Source organism: Balaenoptera ricei, chromosome 8, assembly GCF_028023285.1.
Source record: "Balaenoptera ricei isolate mBalRic1 chromosome 8, mBalRic1.hap2, whole genome shotgun sequence".
NCBI classification, from domain to species: Eukaryota; Metazoa; Chordata; class Mammalia; order Artiodactyla; family Balaenopteridae; genus Balaenoptera; species Balaenoptera ricei.
The window spans coordinates 32,833,476-32,858,836 of record NC_082646.1 but is presented as its reverse complement, the minus strand read 5'-3'; the positions used below and the strand labels follow the sequence as shown (position 1 = coordinate 32,858,836).

Below are 25,361 nucleotides of genomic sequence, written 5' to 3'. Positions count from 1 at the left end.
AAATATATTTCAGTAACATGTTTTCTAGGAAAAACCTTGAACAGAAGGTCTATAGCTTAAAGAAATCTCAAAGCTCCTCATACTTCATGTCCTGAAAACGATTGTTAATCTATATTAATGATTCTGTTAAGCTTTTTTTCAACCTCCACAAATTCAAAACCTCAATGAAAAAATGTTCCTAAATAAATATTCCTTTTAATGTCTATTGTTTTGAAATTGTAAAAGTGAGAAAATAAATATTTGATGTATCTAATTTTTCTTTATTTTTTTCTTTTCTGTATTTTTAAAAATTGTTTATGCCTGGATTGAAGATGATTTATATTGGATTTTTTTGTAAATGGTATTAGGGCCTTGTTTCTCCTTGAGAAAATTCAAGATGGCAAAGCTAATATTTCATTGTTACTTCATTCTCACAAGATAGAAAGTATTCCCAACTAGAACCTCCCCTTGAAGGATTCATGTTAAATAAAACTAAATAACCTACAATTAAATTTTGTTCTTTTTTTTTTTTTGGAAATAAAATCACTTTATTCTAATTAATTCACAAACAAAATCATGTTTAAGAGGCCACACAAACATCTGCCTAGCCCCAAACTCAATATCATCTCAGTGAGCTTCCATATGGTGAGAATACCCTCTTCCACTGCAATCCTGAAGCACAAAAGTTATTAATGATTGAGGAGCGGTTTAACTGGTGGCTTCATACTTTATATCCTCACTATCAATTATATTTTTAATGCTAAATCAGCGTGGTCATGAGAGATGATTTTCCATGCCTTCAACTGGAACTTCTTGATTAAGCTAACCCGTTCGCCAGTCTGCACTGTTTCAGCACCTCACTGAAACCTTCACAAAGTTTAAGGTCACCCTGGTTCTGGGCACACTCCAAAAACTGTTTCACCTCAAAAGAGCATGGGCCATTCTGCTGCTGCTGTGCCAGCTGGGTTTCCTGAGGCTCCTGGTAAGTGATGTCAGGCCTTGAGGGCTCAGCATTACTTCCTCCACTGAAGCCACCAGTGATGGCATGACCCAGAGTGTGGCCGACGGCAGAACCCACAGCCACGCCGGCTGCAGTGGTTGCCACCTGGGCCATCAGACCTGGCTGCCGGGGAGCAGCAGCAGGGGAGCCAACAGCAGATGGTGGAGCCACTGCTGGTGGCTGAGCTGCGGGCGCTGGCCTGGGCCCGGTTCTCATCTGAGGTGCCCGGCTGGCCGGAGGGGCTACAGGGGAAGTGCGGCTTCGGCTCCCACGAGGCATCTTAAATGCGTGGCGAAGCGGGGTCTTCAAACGCGAGACTCCTAAATTTTGTTCTTAATAGTAATTTTATTTAGTGTTGCAAATGCAGGTATGTCAATTTTACAAAGATCTGAATTTCAAGATAACCAAATATGTATATTATTCTTCATATTAGTTAAATTTGTATTAATATTTCTTGACTAAAATTCTTCCAACATTTTTCCTTACACTTATCTAGCTACTGTAGTCTCTCTTAATATTTGTAATAATTATCAATTTCTCTATTTATTGAACTCTAGAGTTCTTAATTTTTTAATATAAAATTAACAGTTTTCACGATTATTTTTTAAATTTTACTCTTGCAATAATAAACTCTCATTTATAGTTTAGAGCAAGAGAATTTCAACCTATAGAGCACAAAAGGGGTTATTTTCACTCCAAGTGGCACGTAAAATGCCTATTTATATGTGATAGTAAATAATCTAATATTTTAAATAAATCTAAATGTCATACCTTGTTGGCATTTGTAACATTGTTACACTTATTAGATAGGGTAGTAACATCTGTGCTTATACACATATTTATATTATTCATTTCTGGGAATGTCAGGACATTTTTAAAGTAAGCATCTATTTATTGGGGCTACCAGAGGTGAAGGCAAATAGTAGATCTTGATGAAATATTGAAGCCGAACTGAACTTTATATCTAATAAATATCAGGATGCTGTAGAGAAAATTGATGTAGATTAAAGGAGTTAGAAAGTGAGTGGGTTGAAAAGGGTGACACTTCAGCACGAGTGGTCACGTAAGGCCACTTAGGAGGTGATATTTAAACAGAGACTTGAATGAAGTAAGAAAGCAAATCATGAACATATCTGAGGGAAAAACAGATGTAGGCAGGGAACAGGCTAACTAGTTAAGAGGTTATTGCAGTAATCCAAGTGATAATGTGATGGTGTTATGGATTAGGGTGGTGGATGTGGAAATGAAGAAGTGCTAAGATTTTTATATCAGACCTGTGAATTTGGCTGTGGGACATGGGAGAGAGATGTAAAAAATAATTTCAAGGTTTTGGCCTGAGCAATCAATTGAATTTCTCACTGAGCTGAAGGATTCTGGTGATAGAGAAGATTTCTTAGAAGAGGAAGGTGGTCTTGCAAATTTAGAATTCTGATTTGAACATGTTTAGATAACTGTTAAACATCATGGTGGAATTGTCAGAAAAGTAAGTGACAGGAAACAGGTAGGAGTAGGAGATACAATGTTGGGAATCATAAGTATAGAAAGCTGGTCTTTAAAACTATAGGATTGACCAAGTAATGGTCCTGAGTACACCCCAATATTGGGAAGTCCAGGAAAGGAGGAGGAGTCAATGATGGACGCCAAGAAGTTATAGTCAGGAAGACAGAAAAAAGACTGGGAGACTGTGGTGATTGAGAAGCCAAGAGAAGAAAGTGTTTTAAAAAGGTCAAAGTGTTTTAAAAAGGTCAAATATTATAGATGAAACTAGACAATTTTATTTTTAGGGAATTTTATTATGAAGTGGCACAGATAAATATCAATAGGATAATAGCTGGTGAGAAGAAGGACCAAGAGAGTATTTTTTGGTTTGGTTTGGTTTTTAGTGGGAACTATTTCACCATATCTGTATCCAATAAAGGAGGAAATATAATAGTGCAAGAAGAAAGGGAACAATTTGAGGAGTAAAATTCTTGGAAAGATAAGAGAAAATAGATCCCTGTGCATATGTGAAGGATTGGTCTTAAATAAGAACTTGGAGTAATCATAAATTATAAATTATAATTGATTATTAGGAGGGGACCTATAAATAGGGTGGACTATATAAATTCCTGGTTTGCCACACTAAAAATTAAGTGCTGTGCAAAAGATATTCCTAATAACCTTGTTTCTCACAGTAGTTCAGGTTCTGCATGAACCCTGTGAGGGTTTTACTCATGCAACTTAACTCATTCCTGTCTTTGGAAAAGCCAGGGGAAACAATCAAGAAAAAACATAGATAATCAAATTTTCGTTTCCAAAATTTTCTTCACAAGGGTATAAAAGAAAACCATAAGATTTTATTGAAAAATAACACTTCCTGTGTCAAATATTAAGCCTAGAAACCCAGATTTATGGTTTCTGTTTTTTCAAATTAAAAAATACCATAGGTTTAGCTAGACTGCCCAGTATTGTAAAAGATAGATATATTAAGGGTAGAGGAAGAGTAAAGATTTCCCTTTTTAAAGGTAAGATAAGGTTTATTCTGTTTCTAATGAGATAAGACCACGTCTATTAAGTCAACAAAGTTTAAAAAGCTAGCAAAATCATTTCATTCAAGACTACTACTGTAGAGGTTAGTTTCACTCAGACGTTTGTACAGCTTGAGTTTTTTTTTTTTTTTTTTAAGTCAACTATACATGTGAGGGACCATTAACAGAACCCAACTAGAAAGTGGTTCAGATTTTTAAGAATTAGACCAGTTGACTTTAATTTATAGAGTTAGAAGAAGTAAGCCTTCTAAATATCTATCATGCTCTTACCAAATTCATATTAGAAGTTAGTTTGTCCCTGAATATTTATTCATTACCAAACTACATGGCCTGGCATTGTTCTTCTTAAAAGGTTTATTACAGCTAAGTTTTTTTTTAATTGAAATATAGGTGACATACAATATTATGTTATCTTCAGGTATTACATACTTGCATACATAATGAAATGATCAGCGTGATAAGTCGAGTAACCACCTGTCCCCATACAAAGTGATTATAGTATTATTGACCATATATTCCTTATGCTGTATATTGCAGCCAGCTCACTTATTTATTATATATAACTGGATGGTGGTACCTGTTAATCCCATTCACCTGTTTTACCCACTACCCCATCCCCTGCCCTTCTGGCAACCATCTATTTGTTCTCTGTATCTATGACTCTGTTTTTGTTTGGGTTTGTTTATTTGTTTGTTTTGCTTTTTCGATTCCACATGTGAGATAATGTGGTATTTGTCTTTCTCCATCTGACATATTTCACTTGGCATAATGCCCTCTAAATCCATCCATATTGCAGATGGCAAGATTTCATTTTTTACAGCTGAGTAATAGTCCATTTTCTCCATATACCACATCTTCTTTACCCATTCATCTATTGATGGACACTTAGGTTGCTTCCATATCTTGACTATTGTAAGTAATGCTGCAGTGAACATTGGAGTACATATATCTTTTTGAATTAGCATTTTTGTTTCCTTTAGGTAAATACCCGGAAGTGGAATTGCTGGATCATATGGCAGTTCTATTTTTAATTTTCTGCAGAAGCTCTGTGCTGTTTCTGTAATGGCTGTACCAAGTTATAATCCCATCCACAGTGCACGAGGGTTCCCTTTTTTTTCCAGTCCTCATCAACACTTGTTATTTGTTGTCTTTTTAATGATAGCTATTCTGACAGGTATGAGGTAGTATCTCATTGTGAATTTTTGATTTGCATTTCCCTGATGATTAGGAATGTTGAGCATCTTTTCATATGTCTGTTGGCCATCTGTATATCTTCTTTGGAAAAATGTCTATTCAGGTCCTCTGCCTTTTTTTTAATAATTTTTTTTTTTGATGTTGAGTTGTATGAGTTCTTTGTATATTTTGGATATTAACCCCATATCAGAGATATCATTTGCAAATATTTTCTTTCATTCTGTAGGCTGTCTTTTGGTTTAGCTGATAGTTTCCTTCACAGTGGAAAAGCTTTTTAGTTTGATATAGTCCCATTTATTTATTTTTATTTTTGTTTTCCCTGGCTTGAAGAGACAGATCCAAAAAACACTGCTAAGACTGATATCAAAGAGCATACTGCCTATGTATTATTCTAGGAGTTTTGTGAGTTTAGGCCTTTCATTTAAGTCTTTAATGCATTTTGAGTTTATTTTTGTATGTGGTGTGAGAAAGTAGTCCAGTTTGATTCTTTTGCATGTAGCTGTCCACTTATTGAAGAGGCTGTCTTTTCCCCATTGTATATTTTTGCCTCCTTTGTCATAAATTAACCATGTAAATGTGGGTGCATTTCTGGATTTTCTATTCTGTTCCATTGAGTTATGTGTCTGGTTTTTTGCCAGTACCATACTGTTTTGATTACTGTAGCTTTGTAGTATGGTTTGAAATCAGGGCACATGATAATTCCAGCTTTATTCTTTCTCAAGATTGCTTTCGGTATTCAGGGTCTTCTGTGTTTCCATACAGATTTTCAAATTATTTGTTCTAGTTCTGTGAAAAAAATGCCGTTGGTATTTTGATAGGGTTTGCATTGAATCTGAAGATTGCCTTGGGTTATATGATCATTTTAACAATATTAATTCTTCCAATCCATGAGCACGATATTTGCTTTCATTTGTTTGTGTCACCTTCAGTTTTGTTCATCAGTGTCTTAGTTTTCCAAGTACAAGTCTTTTACCTCCTTAGTTAGATTTATTCCTAGGTATTTTATTCTTTTTTATGTAATTGTAACTGGGATTGTATTCTTAATTTCTCTTTCTGATACTTTAAGTGTACAGAAACACAACAGATTCCTGTATATTAATTTTGTATCCTGCAACTTGACTGAATTCATTGATGACTTCTACTAGTTTTTTGGTGGTATTATTAAGGGTTATTAGCATATTCTGTATATAATATCATGTCATCTGCAAACAGTGACAGTTTGACATCTTCTTTTCCAACTTGGATTCCTTTTATTTCTCTTTCTTGTCTGATTGCTGTGTCTAGGACTTCCAGTACTATATTGAATAAAAGAGAGTGGGCATCCTTGTCTTGTCTCTGATCTTAGAGAATGCTTTCAGCTTTTCACCAGTGAGTATGTTGTTAGCTGTGGGCTTTTCATATGGCCTTTAATATGTTGAGGTAGGTTCCTTCTGTGCCCACTTTGTTGAGAGTTTTTATCACAAGTGGATGTTGAATTTTGTCAAAAGCTTTTAGTTCATCTATTGAGATCATCATATTGTTTTTATTCTTAATTCATTAATGTGGTGTATTACATTGATTGATTTGCAGATGTTGAAAAATCCTTGCATCCCTGGGATAAATCCCACTTGATCATGGTGTATGATCCTTTTAATGTATTGTTGGATTTGGCTTCCTAAGATTTTGTTGAGGATTTTTGCATCTATGTTCATTAGTGATATTGACTTATAATTTTCTTTTTGTGGTTATCTTTGTCTGATTTTTTGTATCAGGGTGATTCTCGCCTTGTGATAAGTTCAGAAGTGTTCCTTCCTCTGCAATGTTTTAGAATAGTTTGAGAAGGATAGGTGTTAACTCTTCTTGATATGTTCAATAGAATTTACCTGTGAAGCCATCTGGTTCTGGACTTTGTTTTTTCAAGATTTTTTTAATCACCCATTCCATTTCATTACTGGAAATTGGTCTGTTCATATTTTCTGTTTCTTCCTGGTTCAGTCTTGGGAGATTGTATATTCCAGGAATTTGTGCATTTCTTCTAGGTTGTTCATTTTATTGGCATATAATTGTTTGTGGTAATCTCTTATGATCCTTTGTATTTCTGTGGTGTCAGTTGTAACTTCTCTTTTTTCACTTCTGATATTATTGATTACGTCCTCTCTCTTTTTTCTTTATGAGTTGGGCTAAAGGTTTATCAATTTTGTTTATCTTTTCAAAGAATTAGCTCTTAGTTTCATTCATCTTTCTATTTTTTTTTTTTTAAGTCTCTTTTTTGTGTATTTCTGCTCTGATATTTGTGATGTCTTTTCTTCTACTAACTTTAGGTTTTGTTTGTCCTTCTTTTTCTAGTTCCTTTAGGTGTAAGGTTAGATTATTTATATGAGATTTTCTTGTTTCCTGAGGTAGGTTTGTATTGATATAAACTTTCCTCTCTTAGAACTGCTTTTGCTATGTCCCATAGATTTTGGATTTCCATTTTTATTTGCCTCCAGGCATTTTTGATTTCTTCTTTGATTTCTTCAGTGAAATTATGTAGTAGCATATTGTTTAGCCTACACATGTTTGTGTTTTTTGCAGTTATTTTATTATTATTATTATTGTAGTTGATTTCTGGGCTCATACCATTCTGGTCAGAAATGATATTTGGTATTATTTCAGTCTTCCTTAATTTATTGAGATTTGTTTTGTGTCCTAGCATGTGATCCATCCTGGAGAATGTTCCATGTGCAGTTGGAAATATTATGTATTCTGCTGCTTTTGGATGGAATGTTCTATATATATATGTATGTATGTGTGTGTGTGTGTGTGTGTGTGTGTGTGTGTGTGTATATATGTATATATAGTGCAATTTGGTCTAAATCTGGTCTAATGTGTTTAAGGCCAATGTTTCCTTATTGATTTTCTGTCTGGATGATATGTCCATTGATGTAATTAGGGTGTCAAAGTCCCCTATTATTATTGTATTACTGTCTATTTCTCCCATTACCTTTGTTAATATTTGGTTTATGTATTTAGGTGCTCCTGTGTTTGGCACATATATATTTACAATGTTATGTCTTTTTGTTGGATTGATCCCTTGATCATTAGGCACTGTCCTTCTTTGTCTCTTGTTACAGTCTTTTTGTTTTAAAGTCTATTTTGTTTGATATAAGATTTGCTAACCCAGCTTTCTTTTTGTTTCCATATTCATGGAATACCTTTTACCATCCCCACACTTTTAGTGTGTGTGGTTTTTAGATCTGAAGTGAGTCTCTTGTAAGTAAGTCTCTTTCAATTTATATTTAAAGTAATTATTGATAGGCGTATACTTACTGCTGTTTTGTTCATTGTTTTCTGGTTATTTTTGTATTTCTTTTTGGTTCCTTTCTTCTTATTTTACTCTCTTCCCTTGTGATTTGATGACTAACTTCAGTGTTATGTTTGGATTCCTTTCTCTTTTTTGTATGTGTACCTATTATAGATTTTTGGTTTGTGATTACCATGAGGTTTATACATAAAAACATATATGACTATTTTAAATTGATGATCTTTTAAGTTCAAACACATTCTAACAACCTTACATTTTTACTGCCCCCCATGTTTAATATTTTTGAATTCATATTTTACATCTTTTCTTGTGTATGTCCCTGTACTACTTCTTGCGGATATGGATAATTTTACTACTTTTGTCTCTTAACCTTCCTGCTAGCTTTATAAATGGTGGATATAATACTTTTACTCCATGTTTGCCTTTACCAAAGAGATTTTTCCTTTCATAATTTTATATTTCTAGTTGTGGTCTTTTCTTCCCTGCTTAGAGAAGTCCCTTTAATATTTCTTGTAACACTGGGTTAGTGGTGCCTGAACTATTTTAGCTTTTGCTTGTCTGTAAAACTCTTTAATCTGTCCTTCTAATGAATGATAGCTTTGTCAGATAGAGTATTCTTGGTTGTAGGCTTTATTCTTTCATCAGTTTGAATGTATCATGCCAATCCCTTTTGGCCTGCAAAGTTTCTGCTGAAAAGTCAACTGATAGTCTTATGGGGGTTCCTTGTTGCATAACTAGCTGCTTTTCTGTTGCTGCTTTTAAAATTCTCTCTTTATCTTTAATTTTTGCCATTTTAATTGTCATGATTTTGGGTGTGGATATCTTTGGGTTCATCTTATTTGTGACTCTCTGTCCTTGCTGGACTTGGATGTCTTTTTCCTTTGCCAGGTTAAGGAAATTTTCAGCTATTATTTTTTCAAATAAGTTCTCTGCCCCTTTCTCTCTCTCTTCTACTTTTGGGACCCCTATAATGTGAATGTTTGTATGCTTGATGTTGTCTCAGAGGTCTCTTAATTTACCCTCATTTTTTTTAAATTTCTTTTTTTTCTGTTCAGATTGCATGATTTTGACTACTCTGTCTCACAGTTCACTTATCTGTTTCTGTGTATCAATTTATCTATTGTTGACTCCTTCTAGCTTATTTTTTTATTTCAGTTATTGTATTCTTCAGCTCTGTTTGATTTTTTTTTTTATATTTTCTAACTCTTTGTTAAACTTCTTAATGTGTTCTTCCATTCTTCTCCATTTGTTGAGCATCTTTATGATCATTACATTGAATCCATTCTCAGATTGCTTATTTCCACATCCTTTAGTTCTTTTTCTGAGGTTTTGTCTTGTTCCTTCATTTGGAACATATTCCTCTGTCTCCTCATTTTACCTGATTCTCTGTGCTTATTTCTATGTGTTAGATATGTTATATACATTTCTTGATCTTGTAGACGTGGCCTTATGTAGGAGATATTCTGTGGGGTCCAGCCACAGACACCTCTGTGGTCATCAGAGCTAGATGCTCTAGGTGTGCCCCCTATGTGGGCTGCCTGGGCCCTTCTGTTGTAACAGTAACAGGACCAGTTACTGTGGGCACACTGGTATGCATGGTTGGCCCTGGCCTGGTTGACTGCCAAGTCCTATCTCAAACTGTGGCTGCCAGTGTGTTGTGAGTAGGATATTGTCCCTGCACAGGTGACTACACTGCCCAATGGGTCCTGGGACTGGTGCCAGCCACTGGTGACATGTAATCTTATGGCACTAATAGGTGGGAGAGAGAACTCCGAAGTGGAGTGTGCCAGCACCAGTGTCCCATGGTAGAAAGGGCACCCAAAAATGGTGCTGCCAGTGTCTGTGTACCCAGGGGGTATCCCATTTACCTCCTGCCTCTCCAGGAGACTCTAAGATCAGCAAGTGCGTTCAACCCAGGCTCTTTTCTAATTACTGCCTCTGTGCTGGAACTTAGATTGTGTGGGATTTTGCATGTGCCCTCTAAGAGCAGAGTCTTGTTTCCTATAACCCTCCAGCTCTTCCATAAATAAGCCCTGCTGGCATTGAAAGGCAGATGTTTGTGGGCTCATCTTCCTGGTGCAGGACCCATGGACTGAAAAGCCCAACACGGGCCTTGGACCCCTCACTCCTTTGGCAGACCTCTGCAGTTATGATTATCTTCCCAGTTATGGATCACTGACATGGTGATGTGGGTCTTGACTAAACTACATCTACGCCCTTCCTACCTGTCTCATTGTGGTTCCTTCTTTATATCTTTAGTTGTGGAAAATCTTTTCTGCTAGTCTTCAGGTCATTCTCATAGATAGTTGTTCTATAAAGAGTTATAATTTTGATGTTCCCATGGGAGGAGTTGAGCTCAGTGTCTTCATACTCTGCTATCTTGGCTGTAGGGATGTAGCTAAGTTTTTCTAAGCAATGAGAAATATATAACATGCTCTCAGTTTTTTAAGCACCTAGGTTTGCTACTAAGGTTTAGTTTCTTTTGTGTATCTCAATGATTTGGGTAAGGTTTTTTGGTTTGTTCAATCTCTATTTTGTTAATTCAAGATTTGTTTTTGTTTTTTGATATTTTTGACAGATATTTTTGACAATCCAGAAATAACCTACAAGGTAGAACCCAAAATACTGTGCATTTTTTGTTTTCATTTTTTATACTATTTGCAATTGCCTGATAAATACTGAGGGAATAAACCTTAGTCTTTTAATATACTAGAGGCAGAATTATAAAGAATGCCTAACAAGTAACAGGTCTCTTGTAGAAAAATCTTTCAGAAATGTTGTTCTCTTTTATCCCTGTGGAGACAGGTTGTGTTCACTATGCCAAGGGTTCAAACAGGAAGAAAATGCTAACTTCATGTAGAAAAATTAGGATATTAAGTTTAAAGAAATAGTAAAGCAAAGCAGAGAGCTTACTACATTATCTATAGTGGTTTCCACTGTAATGAATATGGATGTTCATGTTGTGTACATATTTTATCATAATGTCATTTCGCAATATCAAGTTCTGTTCATAAATTAGTGTGTGGAGAAATTTCTTATTCTAATTAATACTGTTTCTAAAAAGATACCTTACAGGACAATATTATCTCTTTTCCCTATGGCTCCCGATCTACTGCTAATTCTGGCATTCCATTGTACAAGATGGTTAGCAATTTCATGGGGAATTTAGAATGAATAAAGGTTAAATTACCATAAAACAAGTCTCATTTCCAAACATGATTTCTTTGCCTTAACAGGGGAAATGTAAATGGTTAAGAAATCTTATCCAGTCTGCAAGTGAGTGGCATCCACAGTGGGAGAGGTTAAGGCAAAGAGAGATTTCTTATGATTTAGGTAGCTTTCAGCATATCTCTAGATCAGTAGGAGATGAGAATGGCCAAGAACATTAGAATTTCTTTATAAGCTTATAATGTTGAAGCCCCTCTCAAAAGCCAACACTTACTTCTTTTTTCTAAAGTTGTTTCGTTGAAATAAATTGCCTAAAAACATGAAAATGGGGAAATGAAAATTTAGTTTCTTAGACAATTTACTTTGAAACACCCTCAGGAAAGAAACACAGTGAAGTCCTTTAGAAAATTTTTAACCAATTCCATGTTAAAAAAATACAGCTGTTGACTTACCTTGACAATAGATACTTTCTTTTTTAACTCCTATTAATAACATATAGAGATCTAAAGGTAAAATATGTAAAAAAAAAAAAAATTAGTTAAGGTGGTAGAATTAGGGAAGACATCTTTGATATGGTGGTATTTGACAGGGACCTGAAGAAGTTGAGGGAATTGCCCTGCAGATAGATACCTGCTAGAAGAGAGTTTCAGGCAGAGGGAACGGCAAGTACCCTGAGGCAGAAGATTTTTTTTGCGAAAGGGAAGCCAGTGTGACTGAAGGAGAGTAAATAAGGAAAATGTGGTCAGAGAAGTAAAAGGTTAGAATGATGTGGTTGGGGGGGGAGAGGTTGGAATTGGGGTAGGGGCAGACAGTGAAGGCCTTGTATGCTATTGTAAGGACATTGACTTCTGTGAGTGAGATACATGTGATAAATATTATGTTCATGATATTATGTTACTAAAATGTGATAATTATTATTATTAAAGCCATCATTTTACTCATTGAATTCTATTTTGCTCAGCCTAAACCCTAAAATTTTCTTTTACAATATATAGCTATTTATAAGCTCATTTCCTCCCTAAATAATGTTAAAATAAATCATTAAGTAGTATATTTACATTGATACATATTTTCAAAGCTACCAACTAAAATGCAAAAATTGTCAAACTGCTTATAACAAAATCCAACTAGGATGCCTATCAGGCATCAGGGCATTGCACTTTAAATAAGACACAAATAGGTTGAAAGCAAAATGATAGAAAAAGATATACCATGACTGTGTAGCTATATTAATATCAGGTAAAGTAGGTTTCAAAGCAGAGAATATAATAAGGGATAATGAAGGTTATTTTATAATGATACAGTGATCAAGTCATCAAAAGAACATAACAATACTAAACTGTTACACATTTAACAACGGAGTTTCAAAATACATGATGTAAAAACTGATAGAACTGTGAAGAGGAATAGATAAATCCACAATTAAAATTGGGGATATCAAAACCTCCCTCAATAAATAATTGACAGAATGAGCAGATAGAAAAGCAGTAGGGATATAGGAGACTTGAACAACATTATTAGGTAACTTAATTGATATTTATAGAACATTACATTCAACAACAGCAGAGTACACATTCTTTTCAAGTGCACACAGAATTATACCAAGGTGGATCCATAGGTAGATGAAACTTGTATCAAATAATCTAAAAGGATTTACAATAAAATGGAGTTAGAAATTAATAACAAAAAGATTTGAGGAAATTTAAAATACCGGGAAGTTATTTAAATACCTACTTTTAAATAACCTATGGTACAAAGAGGATATCAAAAAGAAAATTATGAATTAATTTAGCTGAATAAAAATCAAAACACATCAAAATTCTGAGATGCCGTGAAGAATTAAAGTCAATGTAAATGGTTAGCAGAACATTAATGGATGGAATCTTAACTGCAGTGTATTTAACACACTTTTAAAAAGCAGTTCTCTAAAGTTGATAGGCAAGGTAAATTTATTAATGGAGCACATGAGGCAAGAAATTATTTTTTTAGGGATCATGTAGTCAAAATGATTAGATCTCCAGAAAACTCATCCAAATCAATCTTGTTCTCTTGAACTCCATATTTTACATTTCAGTCTCAAAAGTCTACTTAAAGATGACTTGAAACTGAGACTCAAAAGACTAAACTTGGAGAGCTTACTTAATTTATCTTTTCTCCCATGTTTATATGACTAGTAAACCTAATACACAAGATTTGAAATATGATGATATAAACCCAGGTTTGAATTTAGGAAAAATTTAGATTCAAGGAATGGCAAACATCTAGTAGTACACCTACTGTTTTTTGAAGTTGGTACAAGTCTTTCCTAGGAAGAAAGATCTTATTTGTCTTTAATTACTAATTCTGAGGTTTTAATTCCAATATATAATTCCTGATAATCTACCTTGCAGATGAGCTGCAGTTTATTACTATCTATTAATCCAATGAATTGAGAAACTTGTTATATCCAGACTTGTCAACATACTAATAACTTTAAATGTTTTGTTTACTCCAGTCAATGACTGGAGGTACTTAATTTCATTCTGGATAAATTAGATTTTAATTCTGGATGAATTTGTTCGCAGATTCTTAAATCTCTAAACTTATACTAAATAATTTTGAAGAAAAGATGAAGGAAAGTGAAAGATGGCACATTGAGAAGAATGACTGCCTGAATTATTTGTTATTTGCCTTAAACCCTTTTTTGAAGGAACACAGTTCATTAAAACAAAATAAAATGGCATCAGTTAATTAATGTATTTCATCTTAATACTAAATAATTGCTATAAAATGTGAATGAAGACAGTCATTAATAGGTTATAGGTCAGACCCAACTGAAATGATATAAGTTGATAATGGCTTTCGTCAATATTTTTTCTATGTATTCAAGTAATTTTTACATAATCAGGTTAATACTATGTGTATATTTTTACATTCTGATAAATACATTAAGTAATAAACATTTTCCATTGTCATTAAATATTCTTCAAATACCAGTTTTTAATGTTATGTAATATTTTATTGTATTGATGTATCATAAATTAATTAGCTAATTTCTATTATTCTATTATATATTATTATAGAATTTCTATTATTATTATGCTTCTGATTTCTTAATATTACAAATAATTTTAAATGAGCAAGCCATAATAATCTCTTGATTACTTTCTTAATTTACATCCCAAGAAAAGAAATTACTGAGTAAAATGGCTTGAATATTTTCAAAGCTTTGGCACATTTCATCAAATTGCTTTATAAAAATATTGTGTCCAAAATTGTGTCCATGTTGCACACTTACAACATTTGAGCATTATCATTTCTCATTCTAGTATTCTGAAGGACTAAAACCATGTATTAATTTTTAAATTTATATAACTATTGAGGATGATCCTATCTTTATGTTTCAATAAGCATGTAAACAGTCTACAATTGTATTAATGTTATTAATTCATTTTCATATTTGTGGAAAATATTTTTCCAAATTTAGTTTTAATGCCTTTTACATTTATTTATGATATTTTGGTATATACAAAATTTTTTATAATCTAACACATATTTTCTTTTTTAAAAAAAGGTCTACCATTCTAATCAGACATAATCTTTTTTCCCTTGTCTTGGTTTTCTCTTTTTCAACACTATTTCAACTCTGAATGCTAATTAGCATAATTTTAGACTGTATGTGAATTAAAGTTTAGACTTTTTTCCCAAAAAAAGTGAATAATTTTCCCCCAGCACCATTTATTGAACATCTTTTTCATTCCCCAGTGATCTTTGATGCCACCTTTATGATATATTAAGTTCTTGTATTTTTGTTTCAATATGATGAGATTGAAGCTCATTTTCTTCTCTGTGTCTAGATATATGATGTATTTCATAAATGTGTGTGAACACTTGGAAGGAAATATTTTTTTCTCTGTGGGATATAACTTATACAATTGGATTTACTCCAATCATTTGATTTGATTATTTCTGTTTTTATGCTTTGCGACCCTTCGAGTTTTTTAGAAGATTTTTTTTTATTATATCCATTTAATTTTGTTACAAAAATCATTTAGATATAATTTTATATTTAACTGATTTAACTGACTTCTACATCCTTAAAAATCTTAGTTTTGAGTAATATATAAAAGAATTGGAGAACACTTTTGAATAACGTTTAGAAGAAAAAAGATACAGAGGTGTGGTTTATATATTTTCCGAACTCTGGCCTAAAAAATGATACTCATTTATATTCACAAGTGAACAGTAAGTTAGCTAGATGTTAAATTCTTGAGAGAACAGCCTTTTCGTTCAAAATTCTATATATGTTGGTCCATATAGGAGTAGATCGCTCCTGAGACATGATTCATTTCTTATATGATTTTCCCCTTAATACCTTTTGACCACAGTGATCTATGCATGTCTGATCTCCCCTAACTAGGGTGATAAGCTCTTTGCCTTCAGCAAGTGCTTCTGAATGAATGAATGAATGCCATTTCTGTTCATGTGTTCTGCTTCATCACTAACCATTTTAAACTAAAATTTTGCAATATTTTTAAACTGTCCGTATCACCTGGGAAAAATCATTTTCTGTGTTATAGTAAGGAAACTATACTCGATCTCTATGGTTCATTCTAGTTTAGAAGTTTTACTGCCTATGAATCTGTGTGTTTATAGTATTTAAGAAATTACCCAACCCATTAAGTTGTTCAATTCTATTAGGTATTTATTTGCTTACTTCTATGATTACATTTATTATATAACATTTGAAGAATTATAGCTATATAGTTGCATAATCATAGAAGAGACATGGGCCTTATGTTCAGTCTCAAACCTAGTCCTTTAAAAAGAGCATGGCCTGTAACCAGGAGTGGAGTAAAGAAGAAACCTTTCCTGAAAAATAACTGCCAGTAATATGCCTACAGCTTTGTTGAGAGCTCAATCCATATATGTGCATTACTGCTCATAAAGGTTATGTTAATTGTCTTTATTTCTATTCTTTTAAATGAGTATAAATGTCATTTTTTTAAAAAAAAAAGACATTTTTAAGAGCAATTTTAGGTTTACGACAAAATTGAGAGGAAGGTACAGAGATTTCCCATATGCTCCCTGCTCCAACACATGCATAGCCTCCTGCATTATTAACATCACTCATCAGAACTGTACATTTTTACCAAGGATGAATCTATGTTGACACATCATAATCACCCACATCCATAACTTACCTTAGGGTTCACTCTTGGTGCTTATTATAATAATGGGTATAATAATCCACATTCTGTGGATTTGGACAAATGTATAATGACATATACCCATTATTATAATAACACAGAGTATTTTCACTGCCCTAAAAATCCTCTGCTCTACCTATTCAACTCTCCCTCCTCCCTTATCCCTGGAAACCACTGGTCTTTTTACTATCTCCATAGTTTGGCCTTTTCTAGAATGTCGTATAGTTGGAATCATATAGTATGTAGCTTTCCAGAATGACTTCTTTCACTTAGTAGTATGCATTTAAGCTTCCTCCATGTCTTTTCATGGCTTGATAGCTCATTTATTTTTAGCGCTGAATAATATTCCATTGTAACAGTGTACCACAGTTTATTTATCCATTCACCTACTGAAGGATATATCTTGGTTGCTTCCAAGTTTTGGCAATTATGAATAAAGCTTCTGTAAACATCCATGAGCAGATTTAATGTAGTTTTTAAAAATTAAAAAAATGTGCTTATTGGTTCTTTATTTTGAAATTTACTGTTTAATGATATATACATTAAAAGAATCTTTGTTATTTAAACTTTATCTTATCAAATATACCTTTGCTTTATTCTACCTTTAAGCTTAATAAACTAACAGGTTATTTTTACTATAGACTAAAAAAAACATTTTTACTAAAGAGGGTTTTTCTCCTTGACTAATTATGTTAGTTCAGACTTTAATGAAGTTAAACTCTGATTATCAGCCACACTCTAATTTTTAATTAATTTGAACATATGCACATCCATAGTTGGCAACAACTCTTTTGGAGTTTTTGAATTCAAAATTAATGTTAAGGACTTTTTGAAATAATAGTATAATTTGATATATTTACAGTTGTTTTAAAAATAAATAAGTATTTACAATAAAAATGGGTCATGGAAGCATAATTTGTTGACTGTGTTTAGGTAATGAAAATAGAAGGCAGATATAAAAATATTTGATAAGAGGGAGGGAGATGCAAGAGGGAAGAGATATGGGAACGTATGTATATGTATAACTGATTCACTTTGTTATAAAGCAGAAACTAACACACCATTGTAAAGCAATTATACTCCAATAAAGATGTTTTAAAAAAATATTTGATAAGGAGTAAACAATATATGCTATGCATAATTTTTAATTATTTAATTGAAAATAGATACTTTGTGGAGTGTTATTATTACAAGGATAATATGGAAGAAGAAATAATTATACTTTGTTAAAGAGATCTCTTTTTAAAGTCCTTTCTACTTTTAAAACCAACATATTATCAATTGCTAGGAAGGACATAGGAACATTTTTTGCTACAAACTGTAGAGTAGGATTACTAGTCAAATGCATTAAGATATTAATGCAAGCACACTAGCTTTGGAGATATTAAATTCTCCTATTCTAGGCCTGGCTAAATGCTTTGATGGATAATAGGGTGTTATAGTACATGAAACACAGCCTTTCTACATAATCATAAATTAAATAAATAATTTTTTCCTAGACTTTATAAATCATGCAAAATGAATTACTGAGTAAATGAGAATTCTGAAAGTTTTTAATAGCCATTACTGTGGTACCATCTCTGTGTAACAGCTGAAGTAACAGACTGATTCAGAAATTGTCAGTAAGCAATCTCTTAAGACACATTAGTACCTGCAGAAATATTACAGAAAAACAAATCACCTGAGTTTATTACATTGCTCCAACACTAACTATGTGACCTTGGGCAAGACCCTTAACCTCACCATGCCTCCATTTTCTGATTGTAAAATGGGGATTTTAACACCAACTTTAGGATTGTAGTAAGCATAAAATTGGTTAATACATGGAAAGCATATAGTAAGTTTTGCAGAAGGCTTTGGTTTTTTTTGTTATTTGTTCCAAATGGCAATTTTTTATTATGCTTATTAAACATACTTAATGATGATGTATGTTTCTCCAAATGAAGTATAAATTGATTTACAAAATGGCAGATAAGCAGAAAAGACTATTAAAAAACACATTTTAACAAAAAAATTATTTTTTCCTGGACATTACCCTCCACTATAATACTTGATTTAGTAAGGTGGCAAATTTACTGTTAGATCTGGAACCCAAGTTCAGTTTGCCTTGCCAAGAATTGGCAGCCTTGGGAACTCTAGTAGTAGACCCAGATGCTCAGTAACCCCTGAGCACACTTTGAGAGGTGAGTCATCACTAGGAGAAGTGCTAGTCCAAACCTAAACGCCATATATGAGATTAAATGTCATGTTTTAGACTTTTTATTTTGAATAGATCTCTACTAACAAAAGGTTGTGCAAAGAAGCTTTTTTGTGATAGATGGATATTATATCAAAAAACTATAGCAGATTTTACAACATACAGTGGAAAAAAATTTTTTTCCTAGACATCATTTCAAAGCATTTGGAAACTGTATAACTTCCTCATTGAAAATGACTTCTGCATAATTCTTCTCTAATAGATTTCTTTATCTTTCAAGTTTGCAAAGTTTTTAAATGTGTGTTTGTGTATCTCCCTCCTCCTAGAACTGGGTAGAGAGAGCTGAAAAACAGACTCTTCTCTCCGATACACTTGACCTATCAGAACTCTTCCACCCAGACACATTTCTCAATGCGCTTCGCCAGGAAACTGCAAGGTAAATAGAATGAAATACTTATTTGTTTGAGAGGGTAATTATACTTTGATTTATTCACTTCTGATCACATTCCCTTGATTGTCAAGAAATAAATTTACTGTTGAATCCAGATAGTTGTGTTATTTCTTAATACTTGACTTTTAATAACAGTAAACTTTTAGTTTAGAGAACACTGCTTTCAATTATGATGTGTTTTTTATTAGAATTGAAAAAGGCAAACTTTAATTTTTAAAATTTTGGTCATTTATTTATCTAGACCTATTGTGTCCAATATGGTAGGCAGAAGTCAAATGATGCTATTTAAATTTAAATGATTTATTCCTGATCTTAGTGGAAATGGTTTCAGTTTTTCACCATTCAGAACGATGTTGGCTGTGGATTTGTCATATATGGCCTCTATTATGTTGAGGTAAGTTCCCTCTATGCCTACTTTCTGGAGAGACTTTATCACAAATGGGTGTTGAATTTTGTCAGAAGCTTTTTCTGCATCTCTTGAGATGATCGTATGGTTTTTCTCCTTCAATTTGTTAATATGGTGTATCACATTGATTGATTTATGTATATTGAAGAATCCTTGCATTCCTGGGATAAACCCCACTTAATCATGGTGTATGATCCTTTTACTGTGTTGCTGGATTCTGTTTGCTAGTATTTTGGTGAGGGTTTTGGCATCTATGTTTACCAGTGTTATTGGCCTGTAGTTTTCTTTTTTTGTGACATCTTTGTCTGGTTTTGGTATCAGGGTTATGGTGGCCTCATAGAATGAGTTTAGGAGTATTCCTCCCTTTGCTATATTTTGGAAGAGTTTGAGAAGGATAGTATTCACCTGTAAAGCCATCTGGTCCTGGACTTTTGTTTGCTGGAAGATTTTTAATCACAGTTTCAATTTCAGTGCTTGTGATTGGTCCGTTTATAATTTCTATTTCTTCCTGGTTCAGTCTCAGAAGGTGTGCTTTTCTAAGAATTTGTCCATTTCTTCCAAGTTGTCCATTTTATTAGCATATAGTTTCCTGTAATAATCTCTCCTTTGTATTTCTGCAGTGTCAGTTGTTACTTCTTTTTCATTTCTAATTGTATTGATTTGAGTCTTCTCCCTTTTTTTCTTGATGAGTCTGGCTAATGGTTTATCAATTTTGTTTATCTTCTCAAAGAACCAGCTTTAAGTTTTATTGATCTTTGCTATCGTTTCCTTCACTGTTTGCAGATAACATGATACTATACATAGAGAATCCTAAAGATGCCACCAGAAAACTACTACAGCTAACCAATGACTTTGGTAAAGTAGCAGGATACAAAATTAATGCACAGGAATCTCTTTCATTCCTATACACTAATGATGAAAAATCTGAAAGAGAAATTAAGGAAACACTCCCATTTACCATTGCAACAAAAAGAATAAAATACCTAGGAATAAACCTACCTAAAGAGACAAAAGACCTGTATGCAGAAAACTATAAGACACTGATGAAAGAAATTAAAGATGATACAAATAGATGGAGAGATATACCATATTCTTGGATTGGAAGAATCAACATTGTGAAAATGACTATACTACCCAAAGCAATCTACAGATTCAATGCAATCCCTATCAAACTACCAATGGCATTTTTCACAGAACTAGAACAAAAAATTTCACAATTAGTATGGAAACACAAAAGACCCTGAATAGCCAAAGCAATCTTGAGAAAGAAAAACAGAGCTGGAGGAATCAGGCTCCCTGACCTCAGACTATACTACAAAGCTACAGTAATCAAGACAGTATGGTACTGGCACAAAAACAGACATATAGATCAATGGAACAGGATAAAAAGCCCAGAGATAAACCCACACACATATAGTCACCTTATCTTTGATAAAGGAGGCAAGAATATACAATGGAAAAAAGACAGCCTCTTCAATAAGTGGTGCTGGGAAAACTGGACAGCTACATGTAAAAAATGAATTTAGAACACTCCCTAATACCATACACAAAAATAAACTCAGATGAATTAAATACCTAAATGTAAGGCCAGACACTATAAAACTCTTAGAAGAAAACATAGGCAGAACACTCTATGACATAAATCACAGCAAGATCCTTTTTGACCCACCTCCTAGAGAAATGGAAATAAAAACAAAAATAAACAAATGGAACCTAATGAAACTTCAAAGCTTTTGCACAGTAAAGGAAACCATAAACAAGATGAAAAGACAATGCTCAAAATGGGAGAAAACATTTGCAAACGTAGCAACTAACAAAGGATTAATCTCCAAAATATACAAGCAACTCATGCAGCTCAATATCAAAAAAAAAACCCAATCCAAAATGGGCAGAAGACCTAAATAGACATTTCTCCAGAGAAGATACACAGATTGCCAAAAAACACATGTAAGGATGCTCAACATCACTAATCATTAGGGAAATGCAAATCAAAACTACAATGAGGTATCACCTCACACCGGTCAGAATGGCCATCATCAAAAAATCTACAAACAATAAACACAGGAGAAGGTGTGGAGAAAAGGGAACCCTCTTGCATTGTTGGTGGGAATGTAAATTGTTGCAGCCACTATGGAGAACCGTATGGAGGTTCCTTAAAAACTAAAAATAGAACTACCATACAACCCAGCAATTCCACTACTGGGCATATACCCTGAGGAAACCATAATTCAAAAAGAGTCATGTACCACACTTTTCATTGCAGCTGTATTTACAATAGCCAGGACATGGAAGCAACCTAAGTATCCATCAACAGATGAATGGATAAAGAAGATGTGGTACATATATACAATGGAATATTACTCAGCCATAAAAAGGAACGAAATTGAGTTGTTTGTAGTAAGGTGGATGGACCTAGAGACTGTCATACAGAATGAAGTAAGTCAGAAAGAGAAAAACAAATACCATATGCTAACGCATATATATGGAATCTAAAAAACAATAGTTCTGAAGAACCTAGGGGCAGGACTAAAATAAAGTCACAGACGTAGAGAATGGACTTGAGGACACAGGAATGGGGGAGGGTAAGCTGGGATGAAGTGAAAGACTGGCATGGACATATATACACTACCAAATTTAAAATAGATAGCTAGTGGGAAGCAGCCGCATAGCACAGGGAGATCAGCTCCATGCTTTGTGACCACCTAGAGGGGTGGGATAGGGAGGGCGGGAGGAAGATGCAAGAGGGAGGGGATATAAGGATATATGTATACATATAGCTGATTCACTTTGTTATACAGCAGCAACTAACACAACATTGTAACACAATTGTACTCCAATAAAGATGTAAAAAAAAAAATTAAATGATTTAAAGTTAAAATGGGTTAAGGAGACTAGACGGTTGAGTAAGAGGATGTGACCCTCATCTTCTCCCTGAACACATCAAAAATACATCTACAGGAGGAGCATTTCTCACTGAAAACTAACTGGAACTGGTAGAAGGACTCTTTTAAAACCATAGCTGTAAGAAAAATACACATGTAATCAGATAGGAAGGAAAGAAAAGCAATCAAATCAGGACCTGTGCCCCAGAGAGGGGACTCAGAGGAAAAGGGCAATTATACGGGCAGACCCTAGCCCTGGGGAGTGCGTGGGTCAAGCCACAGACTAGGCATCCCAGTCCTGGGGTCCTACATGGAGGAGATAAGCCCCCTCACTGGTTGGAGGAACACTGTGACAAATAGAAGGGCTGGGAGAATCCTGGACTCCATTCAACAGGAGTGTGTGTGCACTGGCTAGCCGCTGGGGCAAGGTGGAGAGAGGTCTGCTCTAGCAGCTGCTGAGTTTCCCATGACTGCCTCATCATACACCCCAGCCTGAGCTAAGCAAACGCTCTGGCCCCTCTTAGTCCATGCCACAGTATGGCACTGGATCTGGGGTGACCAGGACCAAGGAAAAGACTTGACTTTGGGATGCAGAGGTGACTTGGTCCCAGGGTGGACCCTGGGTGGGCTGTGGTGGCCATTGTTGGCACTTACTCAAGTGGTGCCCTAGAAGCAGCCCAGAGGGCAGCCGCTGTACACCACAGCTCAACCCACCACCTTGCCCCAGTATACACAGAAAAGCCACACAGGCCCTGCCTCCCCTTTGGGGCACAGAGGAGGTTGGAGATAGTGATCAGTTGTGAGAGACAAAGAAGTCTTGCCCCCAAGGCAGGGAACAGAGGTCTGCTCTAGTGGCTGCCTGTTTTTTCCTCCAACCACCTCATCATGTGCCTCAGCCCAAGCTTAGCAAACGGTTGGGCCCCACTTAGTCCATGCCACAGCACAGCCCTTGATCTGGGGCGGCTGCGACCAAGGAAAAGACTCGACCGTGGTCTGTGGCTGAGCAGAACCACAGATGCCTGCACAGACAGCACATTGGACTGCTGTATGCACATGAACCTCACTTGATTCAGCACTCCCCTCCTGGGACAAAATTCCTGGTGTGGGGAGTGGGGAAAACACACACTTAAAGGGAATGGAGCCAGTTCGAGCCTGACACACAGGTCTTCTGCTGCAGCAACATGGGATCAGACCCTGTCCCTGAGAGGGCAGTGATGGCTACTGACCAGAGAAGAAGCCTTGCCTCACACCCCAGGCCAGCTCTGTCTCCAGCCCCACCACTTACCAAGGTGATAGCTGCCAGCACATTCTGAGGAAAGACATGACTGGCATCCACATCAAATCCAGCTCTCCCACCAAAGGCATTGAACATATGTAGTCAGCATAGAGACACTCAAACATAAGAACACCCCTTTCAGATGCAATAGGTAACTGTTTCACCTAAATTCATAGAGGCAGAGAAAGTTAAGTCTAAAAAAATGAAAAGGCAGAGGAACTACTCTCAATTGAAAGAGCAAGAGAAAAAATAAATAATGAAAGAGAAATAAAAAATTTACCAGATAAAGAGTTAGAAACATTGGTAGTGAAAATGTTAATTGAATTAGGAAAAAGAATTGATCTAAAAAATGAACATGTTCTCAAGGAAATAGAACATATAAAGACCCAGTCAAAAATAAATAATTTAATAGTTGAAATAACACATTAGAAGGAATGAATAGCAGACTAAGTGATACAGAAGAATGCATAAGTGATCTGGAAGATAGAATAATGGAAATCGTCCAATCAGAGAACCAGGGGAAAAAACATTTTTTTTAAAAAAAAGCAATCTAAGAAACATGTCTTAGACACTTAGACATTAAGTGTCCCAACTTTCACATCTTATTGGTTCCAGAAGGAGAAGGGAGAGAGAAGGAGAGCGAAAATGTATTTGAGGAAATTGTGTCTGAAAACTTCAGAAACATGAAGAAGGAAATAGATATCTAGGTACAGGAAGTACAGAGGGTCTCAAACAAGATGAACCCAAACAGACCCACACCAAGATATATCATAATTAAAATGGCAAAAGTTAAAAATAGAGAATTCTAAAGGCAGCAAGAGAAAAATAGAGAGTCATACACAGGGAATCCCCGTAAGGCTGTCAACTGATTTCTCTGCAGAAACATTGCAGGCCAGGAAGGATATATTTAAAATCCTGAAAAGGAAACACCTGCAAGCTAGGATACTCTACCCAATAAGATTATCATTTAGAATAGAAAAAGAGAGATAAAGAATTTCTCAGACAAGCAAAAACTAAAAGAATTCATCAATACTAAACCTACCCTAAAAGAACTGTTGAAGGATCTCTAAATGGAAAATAAGTAAGAATCTATAGGAAAGGGAAAATCCCAGTAGGAAAGATAAATATATAGTAAATGTTGAAGATCACTTAAATAAGTCAGTACATAGATTAAAAGACAAAAAGTGTAAAAGCAACTATAACTACAACAAACAGCTAAAGGATAAACATGAACCTAGGGTAACCACAAATCAAAAACCTACAATACATACACAAAAACTAAAAAGAAAGGAACACAAGCATAGTACTAAAGAAAATTGTCAAACCACTAGAGAAGAAACAAAGATGTGAACAGAAAAAGCTACAAAAGCAACCAGAAAACAAGTAATAAAATGGCAATATGTACATACCTATTAATAATTACTTTAAATGTCAATGGACTAATGCTCTAATTAAGTGGCTTATTGGATACAAAAACAAGACCCTTCAATATGCTGCCTGTAAGAGACTCACTTTAGGGCTAAAGATACACACCAACTGAGAGAGAACAGGTGCAAAAAAGATATTTCATGCAAACAGAAGCAAGAAGAAAGTGGGGGTAGCAAAACTGATGTCAGACAAAATAGACGTTAAAACAAAGGCTATAACAAAAGACAGAGAAGGGCATTATATAATGATAAAAGGATTAATACAAGAAGAGGATATTACACTCGTTAACATATATGCACCCAATACAGGAGCACCTAAATATATGAAGCAAATACTAACAGATATGAAGGGATAACTTGACAATAATACAATAATAGTAG

At 34.5% G+C, this 25,361-nt stretch overlaps 2 protein-coding genes across 2 annotated transcripts in view; one reads left to right on the top strand and one right to left on the bottom strand.

Moving 5' to 3' along the window:
• The window catches only part of DYNC2H1 (dynein cytoplasmic 2 heavy chain 1), a 357,806-nt gene that overhangs the window by 306,124 nt on the left and 26,321 nt on the right, over nucleotides 1–25,361 (top strand). The window contains exon 86 of the mRNA XM_059930504.1: nucleotides 18,865–18,974. Within this exon, the coding sequence (XP_059786487.1) occupies nucleotides 18,865–18,974 (110 nt within the window). The remainder of the gene's footprint in view (nucleotides 1–18,864; nucleotides 18,975–25,361) is intronic.
• Nucleotides 506–1,258, bottom strand: LOC132369685 (coiled-coil-helix-coiled-coil-helix domain-containing protein 2-like). The gene has a single exon (XM_059929361.1). It carries the CDS (start codon nucleotides 1,256–1,258, stop codon nucleotides 797–799), a length of 462 nt encoding a protein of 153 aa, XP_059785344.1. The 3' UTR covers nucleotides 506–796.